Here is a 17,667-nt window from a genome sequence, read left to right as displayed (position 1 = left end):
TCGGAACTTGTAAAAAACCCCAAACTCTTGGAACCATGCAAATTATTTTGGCCTGCAGCATCCTGTTCACTTTCACTTATGGTCATTACCTTCTAGCAAGCTCATGAGATCACCAAAGTGCATTTTGAAGCATTATGTGTGCAGCTTAATGGGAAAACAGTGCATTTGTTTCAGATTATATTTAACAAGCTGACACCTCTGGTGCCATTACAATTTGAGAGGCTGGCTCACCATGGGAAGCCTTCTGTAACTAAAGTGTCTCCATCCTCCTCTTGCTTCTCTTGGCTCCTTGAAAACTTTGATTGCTGGATTGTGCTTCTATTAAATGTACAATTAGCAAGAGGACTCCTATTCTCTTTCAGAGAGATTCTTGCTATTTACACTCCTGTTGTATCCCTTGCTCAGCACATTTTTTTCTTGCCTACAGTTTCTTTGCTGTTGAAGTTTTCACAACTGCTATAACACTTAATCAGCTATATTTCACAAACTCTCAGTGTCTGTACATTTTATTAGATCTGATCTGCACCTTGCAGTCAACTTCATAAAAAAACCATATGGCAAGTTCATACAGAGGCAAAACTTAGTTTTCAAAGCTGTTCTTTCGGCTGAGCCAGCTGGAAAAGGAACAAACTTCTCCCTACTCTTATTTATACCCAGGCTGCTCCAACCTGCATGCTTCTGTTGCTTACTGTGCACTAGCTGGGGAGCTAACTGGATCTCCTGAGCCAATTCAAATCACTGAGATAAGAAAATCAGCCCAGGAAAAAAAAATAATAGGCCAAACGTACTAAAAAAAGCACTCAATCAGTGCCAGAAATCTAAAGCAAAGGAGAAAAGACAACAGAGGTAACAAGAAATGTAAAAGGAGTAAGATTTTAAAATCTATATTAAGTGCAAAACTCTGAACAATTACAGTACATGTTGACAATTATAGTTCAGATAAAGAGACATTTAACTGTTATTTTACCTATTTGCACCCTAAAGGGATTTTAAAGCCCTAATACTTATCCCATAGCAATTCAAATAGGCTACAGCAGCATTTTATACTACAAATAGTCCATAGTACATTAAAAATTAGTTTCTCTTCCAGATTATGTACAGTCTTATAAGTTCAGGTTTTCAGTGCTGTCCCCCATACACATCTGGCCAGTACTGCTAATCTCTAATCTCTGCAGCTAATACCATTTTTTACTGTATGTAAAATAATACTTTTTTTCCCCACAACTATGTTTGCCAAATCATGCTTGTCTAGAAATGAGATTCTGATGCAGCACTGATTCCCATCAAAACATTATATAATAGGCAAGGAGGGAAAGTGAGATGCATAGTCTCATCCTTTCTTCTAATACTCCCTTGAGAGAAAAAGAGGACAAACTTATATACATAAACATCACATATATACACACTTGCTGATAGCACCAAGGTGTTGGCCAAGTCTCAGATGCATTATCAGGTCATTATGGTTTACTGAGCATACCTGCGTTTAAGCTACAATAAGTGTCCACACACACTTGCCAGCCTGGAGGAAACAGAAATACCTGAACACTTCCTGAACCTTGCACACATAAAGCAAATAACCTTATTCAAGAAGTTGATGAAAATAATTAGATGTTATATTTTCAGAAACAGCTTTGGGAATATTCAGTGTCCCACCTCCCTGACAACTTCAGGGTAACACCAATTCTTAAAAGTTGCTCTAACCAGTGAAAGGCTGAGCAAAAAGCTGCTAATTAAATGCATAAAGACTCCAGACTCACACAATCTTCATGTCAATACTGGGCTTTTTGCTACACTGGGCCTTACGACTTCTAGAGCTTTTTAAATAATGAGTTTGCTGCATCTCTGAATGTGTTATGTCAGCAGCTACTCCTAATACTGGAACTGCTAATCCTAATGTTGCAACGTGGAAGATGCTACCAGCAAATGATAAAGGTTATCATCCTGTCAGTCTCTTCTTCGGTGTGAAATGATTAATGCTCAGAGAAATTCGTGTCATAGGAATGTTCTGGGGTGGCCATAAATATTGATACTGGAGTTATAAATAAACATGAAGAGCATGACAGAATTTAAGACACTGTCATGCTCTGACTAACTACAGCACTAACTAGAGCAGTTAATACTGCCTGTGACACCCATGTGATCTGAGTTACAGCTCCATGGTGGGTTATATCTGTCACAAAGGACCTGAGGAACAGAACAATTATTATACCTCTTTGCCTTCAGTTTCACAAAGAGAATTTCTGTTTAAGATACATTATATCATCTCAATCTAAACTATTTAAGATGTATCTGGGTAAGAGATGGGTAAAAGACACCCTCCATTGTACTCACAGCTTACATTGCTTATCTGATTCTGTCCCACTATGTGGCAACTCTTTCCAGTGCCCTCAAACTCAGCAGCACATCAAGTACAAACACTGTTTCCCTCCACTTATCTTTACCTTCATACGACAGCATTTTAGAAAGCTTGTTTCTCACACCTTTGAGGCTCACAGGGGCAAACTGTAAAGCAAGGTTTTCTTCTTTTGACTCATTAGAAGCAGGGATATAACATTCCTAGCAGTAGAGCTGGTGTATTTCTTTCCAAAACAGACCAAGTTGGCTAGGTATATGAACACACATGGGAGCCCTCCTGGATGTCCCAGTCTGCTTCCAGATAGTTTGAACAGAAACTCTTCATTAGAAAGATATTTCATCTCACCCAGCAAAAGCGATTTTCAAACTCAAATGTAGTTCAACCCTTACCAGAAAAAAACCAATGTCAAAACATAAAGAAAAGCTTCTTTTAGCAAAGCTAAAATAAACCCATAAGTGCCACTTGTGGACTGCGACCAACAGTGAATATTGCTGTTAGGTGATACCAAATTGGTGTCAATGACAGCAGTGAGGTTACTGCTTAGCTAGTGAGTGAGGATACCAGGCTGGATGAAGCTCTACTTAGGGGCCCATCAGGACCAGACAGGAACTTTCTCTTTTTCACAGAGAAGCACTAGCTGACACTTTTATAGGAAAATTAAATAGGACAATCTGTAAATTATATCAAATCACAATTTCAGCTGAAAAAGTATTCCAAACAAATTATTGAAAAGCAGAGCTCAAGAGCTTCCACAATACTTTGCTGCAATATAATACTATAGTCTTAATTTTCTCATTTCCTGCTTTAACTGCTTTCCACTGAACCTACTTGCTATAATAAAGTTTCCAAATATTAGGATAAGGATTGCAAAATGGACAAACAGTTAATTTTAGCCTGAGGCCTTTGTTAAATTTTCTGCACTGCAGCTGATGGACTTCAATATTTACAGTGGACCTAATCCAAAGTGTACTTGAATGAATGGGTATATTTCCATTACTGTCAACAGACTTTAGAAATAGTCTTATATCAGACACTAAGTGAGCTGCAGAAATAAACAGATCTATCTCACAGAAAACCAGCCTGAGTGACCTTACCTTATAATAAAAGTTACATTTCTTCCCAAGTTACATTTTTATTTTTAGTTAATCAAGAAATAAGTCTGCTTCTTGGAGAGCATTCATTTAAATAGCATCCTTTAAAAATGTGTTTCAGTTTTTTTTCAAAACTAACCTCCCCAAAGGCATTAGAGGGAGTTCTTGGTCACAATTAAATTACTTCACATTTTTGGATGATGTCAAAACTCTCCTTTAATCCTTTCAGACATTCCTCATTTCTGGAAATGAAAAGCCAAGCCTATTAAAAACACACTTTTCCTTTCTGAAAAGCAGTCAGTCACATCCTTGATCCCATTTCTACTCAAGACTGCACCTAAATTCCTTGCATTGATGGGATTCTGGATATGCTTCACTGTTCTCTCCAATGAGGTTATTTTCCAGAATGCAAAGCTGGCTAGATGCGTGGCTCACATATTTTGCCTCCCAAAGAATCACAGAGTGGATCAGGTTGGAAGGGACCACTGGAGGTCATCTAGTCCAACCTCCCTGCCCAAGTAGGGTCATCCCAGAGCACATTGCCCAGGATTGCATCCCAACTGGTCTTGAGTATCTCCAGCGAGGGAGACTCTATAACCTCTCTGGGTAACCTCCTCCAGTGTTCAGTCACCCACACTTTAAACAAGTTTTCCCTCATATTCAGATGGAACTTCCTGTGCATCAGTTTCTGCCCATTGCCTCTTGTCCCACTGCTTGGCAGCAGCAAACAGAGCCTGGCTCCATCTTCTTGAGACCCTCCTTTTGGATATCTGTATAAATAAATCAGCCTGTCCTTGCAAGAGATGCTCCAGTCCCTTAATCACCTTTATTGCCCTGCACTGGACACACTCCATCACAGTATAGCAGAGGATATCAGGCAGTACATTCACACTGGCACTTCCAGCATTCACACACACAGTGCAGAGTCACTTTCCTCACTGAGGGCAAACAATCAGTCACAGCATCGCTTTTTCGACTCCTCTCTCTGGATGCCACGTTGACAGTACCTGTGGGCGGATGGTGTTATTTCCTTTTCCGACGTTGTGAACAATCCCGGAGATGCAGAGCGGCCCGGCGAATCCGAGCAAGTCAGCCAGAATACGGAACGTGCTGCTCAGGAGTAAGGGTCTTCCAAAAGCACAGGACAGAGCACGCCAAATGGATCTGGATCCTTGGGGAGATGATGATCTTTTGTTCTGCTCAGAATTAAATTAAAATTAGTAAGAATTATGTTATACATTAACCTCAGGTCTGATAAATCATTGGTATTTTATCACCACTTTAACTCACTGACAACCATTTGTAATCTCTCAGTTAAAAAGCAGAGGAGCTACAACTATTGTTTCTTTTATAAAGCAATAATTTGCACTTCCCTCCACAAAAAGAACCATGATTTCTTTTGTACCCTTAATAGGGATCAAGTGTGTTGTTTGTGGCCTGCTGAGGGAGAAAAAAAAAAGAGGGAGGGAAGTGACAGGTTTTTGTTCTCTGGTGAATAAAGGGACTGGAAGCATACACTTTTTAGGCAGGATGCAAACAAGTTCTCTTAAAATACTGTATAAGCTCAGCCCCCACTGAGGAGTCAAAATGAATTTCAGTTGAGGTAGTTTCAGCCCTGAACTATCCTATGGACAAACTATAACTGAAATAACATGGGAAAAAAATAGCCCTGCAAGGCCTAATTAATACTGACTGTGTAATTGAATGTTTCCAGGGTCTTATTAGGAGGAATAATGTTGTTCAGTGAACACAGTCCATGATTACTTTCCACATCAAAATAGAGGCTGTACATATTTTACACACATTTAACCAGCAATGTGTTTGACATGCACATTTGATTAGAGAAACTTCATTATTTGTAAGAGGTACAGCTGAGAATGTGGTCTCTTGGTATATGGATTGCTATGCCAATGAATACCTCATTTGCATCATATCTGTTTATATCTCTTTGTGTCATGTTTATAAGATAAAAATTAATGAAAAACACGAACTGTGAGTAAGCAGACAGACATAATTCCATGCCTTGCATACCTTCTGTGCTTCAAAGGCCTCATTAAGGAGAATGTAATTGGTCAGAGCTCTCATAGCAATGGGAAGCTTGCCTATGGTTTTCAAGTCTATTGGTTTCTTATGCGCAGTCTTGATGAATGTGTTCATCCACCAGTATGTTCCTTTGGATAACAGATTCACAAAGGGCTGCAAGAATCGGACACCAAGGTCCTGGAGATCCTCAGGAGGTTTAACTTCTTTAGGAGTTTTGAAGAAAACATACCTCTGAAATCCAGAAAAATTCCAGCAGAATCGCGGTAAATGCATAGAAAACACAAGTGCACAAAGAACAGATAAGGACATTGCAGATAATCGATGAATCAGTCTTGGTTTCTCAAAAGACATTCAAGTACAACCAATACAGCAATCCAGTTTCCTTGGGTACTGAGGCGTCCAGTCTAGAAATAAATAATTCTTACCATTCACTATGACTCTGCATATGGTGCAAAAATTTACATACTTTTAAGGAAAAAAAAAACCACCTTACAGAATCAGAATCATCACGGATGGAAGAGACCTTCAAAATCATCAAGTTCAACCACCAAACCAGAACCACCATAATCACCCCTACACTGTATCTCCAGACACCTCTGGAACACTTCCAGAAGTGGTGGCTCCACCTCTTTCCTGGGCAACTTATTCCAGTGCCTGCCCTCTGTTGCAGTGAAAAATTTTTTTCTGATAACTAATCTGAACCTCCATGGTACAATCTAAGGCCATTTCCTCATGTCCTTTCACAAGAGACTTACCCCCTCAATTATTTAAACACAGCCCCAGCACCGCTTTGAGTTCCAGGCAGCACAACATGGGACACAGAAGCTTAGGCACAGCCCTGAGGTTATCACTGGGATTCACTTCCCACACCACACTACTTTATATTTGTTAGCTCAGAACATGGAGCTACTGGTGCTACAGCAAGAAAATTTACATGGGAATATTTCTTTCCCTCCTAAATTTAATTTGCGCAGAGTTGGTGAGTGCCAGCTGAAGGGAACTTTGGCATTTATGTATCCAGCAGTCTCCAAAGTCTCAGTTTAGATTATGACTGCAGACACTGCAGAGGGAAAAAAAAATACAGCTGGGAGGAACCCCAGTAGCCTAAATAAATCACTTATTGTGATTGTCTCCTGGAAAATGAGAGATGTTATTTGTGTGTCTAAGATTCTACCAGTCCTCTCTTGCATCAGAAATACTTGGCTGTCATGACTGAAACAGAATAATTTAAAAATTTACAGCAAACTTGAACAGATGAAATTGATCTTAAACTAACAGCAACAGAATCTGGCATTTTTTTCGAATTACAGATTCATCTAGCCTAGTAAAATAGTATTAACCTTTGATTGTCAAATAGATTTCTATTTCTAACTGGGTTTTTCTTTCTCCTTTAATAATGCATTTTACCAAGTACCTAGAAAAGAGAATAATCAAACAAAAACATACCAACAACCCAAAACACAACCAGTGCAAACCACAGAAGGAGACTTCTATCATATTACTTACCCTCACCCTGATGACATTGATTTCTACAGCTAGTAGCATTCCATAAAGAACAACCAAGAGTCCTGTGAGGCAAAATCGAAGCTGAGAAAATCCAACCCCATTATCACAGAACTTCACAAACTTGATGGTTTTAGTTATGAAAGCTAAAGTCCAGTAGAACAGCAATGCTGTAGAGAAAAAACAAAACAAAACAAAACAAAAACAATCAAACAAATTAACCAGCTCCACAGCTACAAAAATATACAATGGAATTATAAAATATAATTAAGGAAGAATGCAACAAAATATATAAACCAAAGAGTGGCCTTTCTCATGTCAAACGGAAGCCTAATTTAATTCCACAAACATTAAGATAGGGTTAGTTCTAAATGCCTTTTCTATTAGATTTAGTGATACTTCAAAAGTTTCACAAAGCGAAGTCTGCTGAAAAAAATTTCATCTGCTGTAAACCTGTGTCCACATGATCAGCTCAGAGGAGGGTATTGCTCCAAAAGTGAAGGTGCCTGTGAATAATGTCCTTCAGATGTGGTTAATGCTACAAGACTGCCATGAATGTGGCTTGAAGGAAAATTCCTTGGAACTCTCTGGGATGTGTCAGGAACATATATTGAAATACTTTGTCCAAACCGCTGCTACACTATCGTTCAACACACATTCCACATATGTAATTCACAACGTAGATAAAACAGTCACATCAAGGAAGGATATTCTGGCATTCATGGAACACAACTTTCACTTTTTAGCGTTCTACAAAATCTCTTGTCTTAAGGTGGTCATGCCACCATCAGCTACAGATAAATAATTCCTGGAGTAAGCTCTGGTGACTTGGAAGCACTCTTCATACCACTCATCACACCACAAGCCAGCTCTTGTTCCCTACTCTTAAGGAAATGCCTCCCAGGGTTAGATTCTTTTAAAGAAATCTTTCATTGCTGCTGTATCTGCCATGGTGCAACAGATGGAATGAGCTCCAACTGCCAAAAAAAGCTTGGATGTGCTTTCCAAGTGTCTTGCTGGAACAGCAGAGAAAGACTTCAACCAAGGCATTAGCAACTCTAAGTCTAGCTTAAATATGGATAATCATCAGGAAGCTGCATAAATTTCAAAGAATTGGTGGTGTTCCAGCTACCCTGAGGCACAAGAAAGCTCCCTGGAGACATACTCTGGGGCTACCCTTTCCAAGCAAAGCTAAATTCAATGTGGAGAATCCATTTGAGATTTGGGACTGCCAGTCTAATTCTACAGAAATCAAGTTAAACCCTTTCCTTTAAACGAGGACAGTGAATGGAACAATACAGGAACACTGTGCATAAGGGTATTTGCCAAGGGAGTCTCTCTTCCTCTATAATTAAGAGGTCAGTTCATAAGAGGAAAACACTGAGTGATCAGGTATTTGGGCACTACACTTCAGTGGCCGATACAGTTTCAGAGAGAGTTTAAAAGATATACTTACCGAATTTCTCTCATAAACCTTTAGTTTTTTTATGTGAGGCTTCCTATCATTTTCCCAACTTAGATTGCTTCTCATCCTGTTTCAGACTGCTTCCTTCCTTTGAGGCGCTTTTCCTCCCTATTTGCAGTACTTCTGACCATAAAGTCTCATTTCATCCAAGAATTACATTCCATGCTGTTCTACTCTTAATCATCTTTATCTGTTAAACCTTGCTTTGTCTCATTCTTCCAACAACAGGCTGAGAACACATCCGTCTTGGAATAAAACAGACTTAAACATTGCAAACTGAAAATATTCACCAGTGGAGGACTTCCAAAAAAATAACCAAGCCAACAGGCACTTATGTATGTATTGGAATTATAAACAAGAACTAGCAGAGCCATTCTCCTATTTAGGGTTTAATTAAGGGTCTATATGACCTTTTATTTTTATTGTTATAACATTAATTTATCTTTTATCTAGGAAGTATTATAAAGTGCCAAACACAACAAGTAAGTGGTCACTTGCTGTCCTACCTCCTTAAAAGCCTTTGAATTTACTTAGCTTGTCACTTTTGAATACAGTTGTATCTAATCTGATCTGCAGAATGCTCACAGGCCACTTAAGCCTTCTGGGAAAATATAATTGCGGCTCTACTCTTTATAGATGTCTTAATCACCTGGCTGGTGAGTACATTTTGGCTGAGAGTTTTTAGAAATTATCTCTGAGAACTTCCATTGGTCTGAACTGCAACGTGATCCGACCACAAAGGCACACTTATATTTACTGGATTGCTTTAGACCAATTCTAGATGCCTAAATGACCTTGCTTTATCTTGAGCCATGTAAGATACCTCAACTCACAACACCAGGGTTTAGATTCTCACCTGGGCCACACCACTGAAAAATAAGGCAATGTGCAACTCTTCTACACCTTTATTGAATTAAGCCCAACCTAAAAAGCCACACATTCAACTGGATGGGATTTATAAATTAACCTGTGCCTGTTTGGAGAGAAATTTTTTGTACTAAGTGATAAGCAATATTTTTATGCAGAAGATCGATTTTAGAGAACAAACTAATTCCAAGGGAAACAACTACAATGCAAAAGGACAAATATTTTGAATCAGAAAAATAGATCCCTGTCTAGTAGTAGTAAGGCAGTCATATAATTAAGATTAGTTAAAAAAAAAAAGGACAATATTTTAAAATAAAAAATTCATGTGTTCCCACACTACCACCAATTTCAGATTAAAACCTCCAAGTCCTGTTGTTATTTCATTGTTTTCCCCTACTATTATTTTTTGAGGTTTATTTTTCTTTAAAACAAAGAAACTAACTTAAAAATAGGGGAATCAGATGCTACCATTCAGTTGTGTATTTTAAACATCAAGAAAGCAGTAGATTTTCCAATCCAGTGTGAAAATTATTCTGAGTCCTACTTAACTGTACAAATGTTACGCAGCCATGTGGTGCGAAGAGCATCAAAATTAGCATTATTATGAGAGTGCCCTGGTAAACAGCACTACATGGGAACAGCTACATTTGTTGAAATATAATTACAAACCAAAATCACACTAAGAAAAACACATTCAGATCAGATCAAGGTGTTCCAACAGCTGGGTCACTCAACTGCATCCATGAACTCAATCATTAGCTTCAGTGAATAAATATTCCAAACCTTGTCAACTTTTTTTTATAAGAAATGCAAAGAATGACTACTTCAAAATAGCCAAGTGCTTGGGCTAAAGCTGAAAGGGAGGCTCAGGATCAGTAGAGGAACTTTGAGTCCTCCTTTTGCAAAACCAATGAAACACACTAATCCTCACATCTGTCATGGTATCTGCCTCTTACTGGTTTATGAAGAGTTACAAATAGATTTGGCTTCTTTACGGTACAAACTGAAAAGGATCTTTAAAAAAGGGCACATGTCAAAATTTCATGGGATTGGAAAATTTCACCCTGTTCAGAATTAACGAACAGACCTTTAAGGGTCCACTGCACTGCATCAGTGAGAGTTCCCCTGCTGGGTTTAATAGATTTTGGGTAAGGCTCCGTTAACTTTGCTTTAAACAGCTATCAACTCTTTGCAGATGTGAGTATTCACCCTGCAGCTGAGGCAGATGATGCCCTGCAGTTTGCTGGAAATTCACTGATGCTCAGAAGCAGCAAGAGGTCACATCAGCTCTGCTACTTTGCTCTGAGTGTGTGCACCATCAGATCTCTTCTACACAAGCCCTGTTCCCCAAACAGCCAGCAAAAGCTTTATCACCAACTTCAACTTTCCCTCCTGGTTCTCATTTGCCTCATAAAATGAGGCTCTAGAGCAAAGCTGCTTCATGGCCACACTGCACTCTAGTGGGTTGACAGCTGAGTAAAGGTATAATTGAAATATCCGTACTGGGCTCATTTGCATAAAGTGCTTGTCCCAGATGTCAATACAGAGAAGTTGCAATTAAGATTGAAAGATGACAATCCTCACAGTTTGTGCAGTTAATAGCAAAGGATAGAGACTTCCAGAAATGTCTGTCTTACAGCAAATAAAAGAAAAACAAAACAAAAAATAAAATAAAAATCAAAGACCATCAGCTTGTAAAGATTTTGGACTAAAATTCAAATCAGACAAACTAAGTGGGAAAGACTGTGATGGTCTAATTTTCTTTTCTGCCTAAGAGCTATTAAGACCAGATTTTCTGAGGGAGTCTGTTCCTTGGAAATTCTTGCAAAATTCAAATTCATCCATAATAAATAAGTGTTGGTATTTGTTGATACAACTTTTTAAGATTCAAGTATTGTCTAAATTTTATCCAGCATCAGCACTCTAAACACCAAAAATTATCATAAAAAAGAGATCTCCACTGAGCACAAATTATGCAAAAATAGATAATCAACTACCAGCTGTAACTGTGCTACCCTTCTCAAAGACTTAACAGCAGGAATGTGGTAGTGACACTAAATTATTTAACACTGCATTATACATCTGAAATAACAAAGTCTAAACAACAAAACAACCAAAAAAACAAAACCACAAAAATCACTTCTTGCTTTACAGGCAGCAGGAACAGGCTAGCAGTGCTTCCTGAGGCATAATGCTTTCCTGTGAGAAGATATTAAAAAGACTGTGTCGACATACTTAAAAAGCAACTAAATGACCTCACCTGTTCATAAAGGACAAAAAAAAAATCCTACTTAAAAGAAAGGTACAAGAAGAAAAGCAGTCCCAAACAAGAAGACAAAGGTTGCTAAGCCTGGATAGAAACCTAAGTTTTTGGAGAGTAATTTTTTTTAAGGACTTACAGCCTCCTTCTGCAGAACACGATTCTCACTTACCCCAACACATAGTTCAAAATAATCTTCAATATTTAAAAGCCTCCTCAAATCTAGTTATTCCTGACTTTTCCTCACCTGATGAAAACTAGAACAAAAACTTTAATACACAGAGCTACAATGGCACAAGACAAATTTTAGCAGGATCTATTGATACAGAAATCCAGCTGAAACAAAATTTGATGAGCCAGGACCACCGAAGAAATAACAGGTAACAGGATGTGACTAAGCATGTAGACATTCCCAGCCTGCAGTCTACTTAAACAGATGAGAACACATGAACAACTTCATGACTGTCAGCAGCAATGGATTTTCTATGGCTATAGTGTATTCAGTCTCGTAAAATACAGAGTAGACTAGGTAGCTCTCATTCACAGCATTCTCCATTCTAAAGGCCTTAAAGCAGTTTTCAAAGAGAGTATTAGGGACACGAAGCAAGACAGAGTAATGACTGAAAGTCAAGGATCTCTTTCCTTAACTCCCTGCATATTTCAACTGACCACGCACATGAAAATTTCTTCTCTCTTACATCATGCTTACACACAACAGGCTGACAAAGCAGGGGGTTTGGAATTAGAGTTAACAATTTCCCATGCTACTTTTCCCACAAAAGAAGTTTTTCCTAGAGAAGTCTTTGGCTCACTGAATCGCTAAGAACACTACACAGAATATTACTAGAAGCTGAAAGCATTAAAAATAAGGAAATGTTTGAGCATCCATAGAGGGGTAGCTTTGGTCATATGAGACTGAAGTGACCTGTCACCGAGGAAGGAGACACACAGCACCACAGACACACTCCCAGGTGCAGAGCTTTTGAGACATACCTATTAACAGTTTGGGGAAATTGGAGGTTTCGATATTGTGGTAATAGACAACTGATGTGATGGCTGCCAGGAATGCCATTCCAGCGGGCATGTACAGGTGTAAGTGGCGGGATTCAGAAACCCTTTAAAACAAACAAAAAAATCTGTTAAAGTCAAACCTCTCAGCTATTTAAATGTATCCCTTTTAGTTCATGAACTGTACCCTGTACCCAGCTCTGATATAAGATTTTCTAGAATGAGTTATAGATGCAACCCCCTCCAAGTTTTAATTGAATTTTTGCTCCTAAATCACACAGTTGGATTTCAAATTCCTCCCCTGTGCCGAAAATGAAAGGTGTGTACTCCGATTTCCTACTGAAATCAATTGGAACATTGTTTAATTTAGGACAAGCAGCTCATCTCCAAAATGAGAAAAGTTAATTTAAGCTAAACTAGCTTGGGAGCTGTCCATCAAAATATGCAGATAAGACCAACTGACAGCATGGTTCAAGATTTTCTACAGAAGCATTTTGTGGAAACGTTTCATTTTTTTCAGTTTAAAAGAAGGAACAGTACCACAGCACAGGAATTACTTACAGTGAGATCTGTCTTTAGTGACTGCAAGCCAACAAAAAAAACCCTACAACAGACACATACACCCTTATGTTTTGTCTTATAAAGCAAAACTGTGCTGATGCTTTGCTTCAGGAAGCAGCAGAAGGGGTCCTTCTGAATACAGCCCTTTGGCAATATTGGAATTTTTGGGCAATGTTGTTGGTTTGTGCAGCATGCAATAGAAACATGTTTTCCCTCCTCTTTCCTCCTACTCCTTTTCTCTTTCTCTGCTTTCCTTTCTTTCATAAAAAAGTATTCAGTGCCCTGTGCAATCAGGGGCTACAGTTTCCTCTGTCTCCCAGCCAGCTTCACCAGAAGAGGCACCAAGATGACTTCAGGACACAAACATTTAGGAAAATGCACACCTTGTCCTCTGAATGGATTTCTTCTTGCTGCATCAAACACTACTTTTGTGGAGGCTGGAGAGACAAGAAAAGCTGTGCTGGGAGGGAGATGAAAGACCACCACAGGACATCAAATTTCTGAGAGCAGAACATTCCAAATGTCTAGCAGAACCATAGGAGATCAGGACAACCATTTTCTGCATCTCTCCTCTAGAAGAAGGAGAGCCTTCCCTCAAGGAAGATTGTGGTTAACTCTCTGGAGCTGCCTGAAGCCAAGCTCACAGCCTGTCACATGAACACTGAATTTCTCTTGCTGACAATAGCTGGATGTCAATACAGCAAAACCAGAAAGGATTCTCTGAAATTCCTAGTAATGCCAGGAGATTTTGTACACCAGGGCTGAATTCTCAGCAAGGACAAAAAAAAAACAAAACCAACAAGAACAGATTTCTTCAGACAGCCTGAGCTTCAGTAGGTAACACTGCAGCAGTGGGAGGCTTTTTAAAATCTGTTTATTTCACAGTTGCTGGAATTCCCCTATATAACCGTACCTCCAATAGGCTGCTTCTATTGCTGAGATGCCAAAGCCTTTAGCACTCAGCTGCTGTCAAAGGGGCTCAAACTAGCATGATCCATTTTGGTTCTTAGAAAGCTGGTGAGTCCCAAAACTCTCTTCTATTCCCTGGAGCCCTCGCCAGCCTGCTGAGTGCTTGGGAAGCACTGACTGTGGGTTGGCACTCCCCCAGCAGAGCTCCCAGCTTTGATTCTCATCAGGTGACACCTATTACTTAACAGCAGTGTTCTGAGTCAAGTTAAATAGCAAATAAACATAATGAGAAGCATTGCTAACGAGAAAAATAAAGGAGAAAACTCAAAGCAGGGGATTTTGCTCTGAGCATCCCACACCCTGATAACTCTGAATAAGCTAGAGAAAAAATCCTTTAAAAAAAAAACACTGGCACTGAGAAACATCCTATTTATATATGTTTGAGAGAAGTTAAAATAATAATGATGATATCATTTTCTACACCAGAAGTCTGCAGTGCATTTCACACTTGTTGGTGGATACTTGTTATATAGATGGCTAATTGGGGAGGTTTTGTTCTATTTAATGAGGAGCTTCCATTTCATAATCCTTGGGTTCAAATTCATAATCATTATGAAAAATCACGCTTCTCTTCATAGGAAGAAATCATATTCATTGTTAGACAATCAGCTTTTTTCCTAACAAATCACTCTCCTGTATCACTTGTTTCACTTGGAATATTTGTTTTCCACTGATTTCTGTTTAGTGACATGCTAAGCTGAATAACAGTTGATGGCTCATGCTCACATAATATGAGCTGCTCTGCCCTAGGTAACATAGGAGATACAGTGCACAATCACCAGAAGAAACTCTGTGAGGTGTGACATAAGGCCCAGCAGATTCATGCCTTTTATTTAGATGAAAAGAACTGAGTTGGGAGGGGAATGGTGTGACCTACTGTGCACATGGGAATTCCTCCTAAGCAAGGACTGTGGGACTGGGTCTTTGGACATAAAACGTATCACGAAAATGTCACCATCTGCTTGAATCATTAGGATTTATCTATGATTAAATTTTGGAAAGATAGTGTCATTAAGCTGAACTAAAAATGATTAAGGTCACTTGTTCATGTGTACATCACTTGGCAAGGTCAGTGGAATTTCTGATACAAGGTTGGTAGGTTAATCACTAAGAAAACAGATTATATGTTCATAACTACAAGGAATATGATTTAGATGAGAACTTAGACAGGGAGGAAATATTTACCCTGAAAGCTTTAAACTGCACAGTGCTACCAGGAGAAGGCAGACATATACTTACCCATCAGACACTATGCCCTCTGCAATCTCACACACTAGCACAAACAAGAGGATAAAAGTCAGTATCCAGCGTAAATTGTGGCCAGGGAAATGAAGCCATGTGCTGTGATGTATATGTACTTTGGAACTCTGACTTCCCCATCCTAAAACAGAAAAGAGAATTACAGAGAGCTTTCTTAACAAGAGTGACACACAAAGTTCCTGCTTACAAAAAAACCCAAAACCATATATGTAACAACCTTACATACCAACATTGACACAGCTGTGTTGTTAAACAAACATGTATTTTGATATTATCAGAACTGTGCTCTCATTATCTCGTTTCATCTGGAATAAAATCAATAATTCAGATAGGACATAGTCTTAAATTCCTATACTTTTTGCAACTTACTATCAAGTAATTACATGCACTAAACATTTTTCAAATCTATTCACAGCTTAAATGAACAATAAATTAATGTTTTGATAAACGCATACAAACACTATAATAAACGCACTATTTCTTTTCCCTTCGATTCTTTTAAAAAGATAAAATAAAAAAGGATGAGGTGTGAAGTTTTATCTCACTAAAAATTAGCAATATTGAGAGATTCCAGAAAAAGGCAGAGAACTGTAAGTAGCTCTTCAGCTGACCCCGTTTTCACAGTGGTGCTGGCTGATATTTCCCCACCGGACATTTTCCCTTTTCCCAGGAGTGAGTGTTTCTCCAAGCGGTGCCGTGGCTCTCCGCGGGCCGCTCCAGGCTTTGGCGGAGGGTACCCGGAGCAGTGACAGCTCCGTGTGCTGAACCACCGGGCCACCTACCGGCCCCGCCGGGCTTGTGACACCAAACCAAATCACAGCCGCCCCGGGTACCGCAGGAGCCACCGCCGCGGGGCAGGACCTGGAGTGAGGGGGGGCTACCAGGCGGCCGGGACCCCGCAGGAATTGCTGGGAGTGATGTTTCGTAACGTAACACTTACTTGTCAGGTTTCCTGGCCTTTAATAGCACACTTATTTCTGCTTCCCGCGCTGCTGGTCAAAACCGGCAGGGCAAATCCTGCGGGCTCCTCTAGCATCACCCGTTCCTGCCCTGCCTGCGCAGGGGGTTTCACCTGCGGGCTGCCCCGACAGCCGGAGATGGGCCCCGCCGCCCGGGCGGACAGCGCGGGGACAGGCGGCCGCCGGAGCATCCCGCAGCCGGCACCGCATCCCGGCCCCAGCGCAGCCTCCCCGAGCGGCACGGCACGGCACGGGGGGCAGGGCCGGGCCGGGGACACGGCAAGGGGAAGCCAGGCGGGCGGGGGGACACGGCAAGGGGAAGCCAGGCGGGCGGGGGGACACGGCAAGGGGAAGCCAGGCGGGCGGGGGGAATCGCGGCACACGCGCGGGGGAGGGAAACCCACGGCGAGACAAAGCCGGGCGGGGGGACGCGGCAAAGCAATAGCGGGGGTAGAGCGGCGGAGGGAAAAGGGGGGCGAACAGGAGAGGCGCGGGCGGGCAGGGGAAGGGAGAGCCGCAGGCACGCACCGATGAAGAGGATGGGGAAGGTGATGAAGAGCAAGAAGACGTGCGGCACCACGTTGAGCGCATCCACGAAGCAGCCGTTGTTGAGCACGCCGTGGTCCACGTTGTAGGCGGTGGAGTTGCCCTCGTCGCCGCAGAACGCCAGGGCCATGGCGGGACCCTGCGCGCAGCCGGGCGCCGCCTCCTCCTCCGCGCACATCAGGCGGGGCCGGCGCGGCCGCGGCTCTGCCCGCACCTGCGGGAGCGGCCCCGGCCCCGGCCGCGGCCCCGGCCCCGCGCTCCGCCCGCCCCGCCCCGCCCCGGTACCGGCACCGCCCCCGCCCGCCCCGCGCAGCGCCCCCGGACAGCCCCGAGCGGGGCGCTGGGGAGCGCTCGGCGGGGACGGGAACGGGGACAGGGATGGGCAGGGGGATGTCCCTTCCTGACGCGGCTGGGACCGATGCGAACGCGCCGTGACAGCCCTGGGTACCCCAGAGCAGCAGAGCCGCGTTCCAGGGCTCTCGGGGCTCGGTGTTGAGTGCTTTATGCATCGTTAATATGACAGAACATTAAATATCCAACACTAAATTAGTGATGACAGAGGAATTACAGATTACGGGAAATGTGTTTTTTCAACCTTGTCTGCTTTTGCTTTTTTCTCCACTATCATAAAGATATTACTGGATTAAGTCATGTATTAAGCCATACCCTCCTCCCAAAGCAGTCTTCAACATTATATCCTGAACAGCTGTTGTGTTTGTGCCTTACCTTTTTTTACCCCTAAAATAAGTTAAACCCTAACTGGTTTTTCCCCCTCCACC

The 17,667-nt window shown here is 41.3% G+C and overlaps 1 protein-coding gene across 1 annotated transcript in view; it reads right to left on the bottom strand.

Moving 5' to 3' along the window:
* ABCC8 (ATP binding cassette subfamily C member 8) overlaps positions 1–17,033 on the bottom strand; it is a 73,265-nt gene extending 56,232 nt beyond the window's left edge. Inside the window, exons 1-6 of the mRNA XM_083864022.1 lie at positions 16,871–17,033; positions 15,363–15,504; positions 12,579–12,700; positions 6,997–7,163; positions 5,479–5,721; positions 4,455–4,643 (exon numbers count right to left, since the gene is read on the bottom strand). Of these exons, the coding sequence (XP_083720148.1) occupies positions 4,455–4,643; positions 5,479–5,721; positions 6,997–7,163; positions 12,579–12,700; positions 15,363–15,504; positions 16,871–17,018 (1,011 nt within the window). The 5' untranslated portion in view covers positions 17,019–17,033. The remainder of the gene's footprint in view (positions 1–4,454; positions 4,644–5,478; positions 5,722–6,996; positions 7,164–12,578; positions 12,701–15,362; positions 15,505–16,870) is intronic.
* Positions 17,034–17,667: the final 634 nt, after the last annotated feature.

Source organism: Zosterops lateralis (genome assembly GCF_965231275.1).
Source record: "Zosterops lateralis genome assembly, chromosome: 6".
Lineage (NCBI taxonomy): Eukaryota > Metazoa > Chordata > Aves > Passeriformes > Zosteropidae > Zosterops > Zosterops lateralis.
Note: the sequence above shows the minus strand (reverse complement) of the source record. Positions and strands in the feature narration are given on the sequence as shown.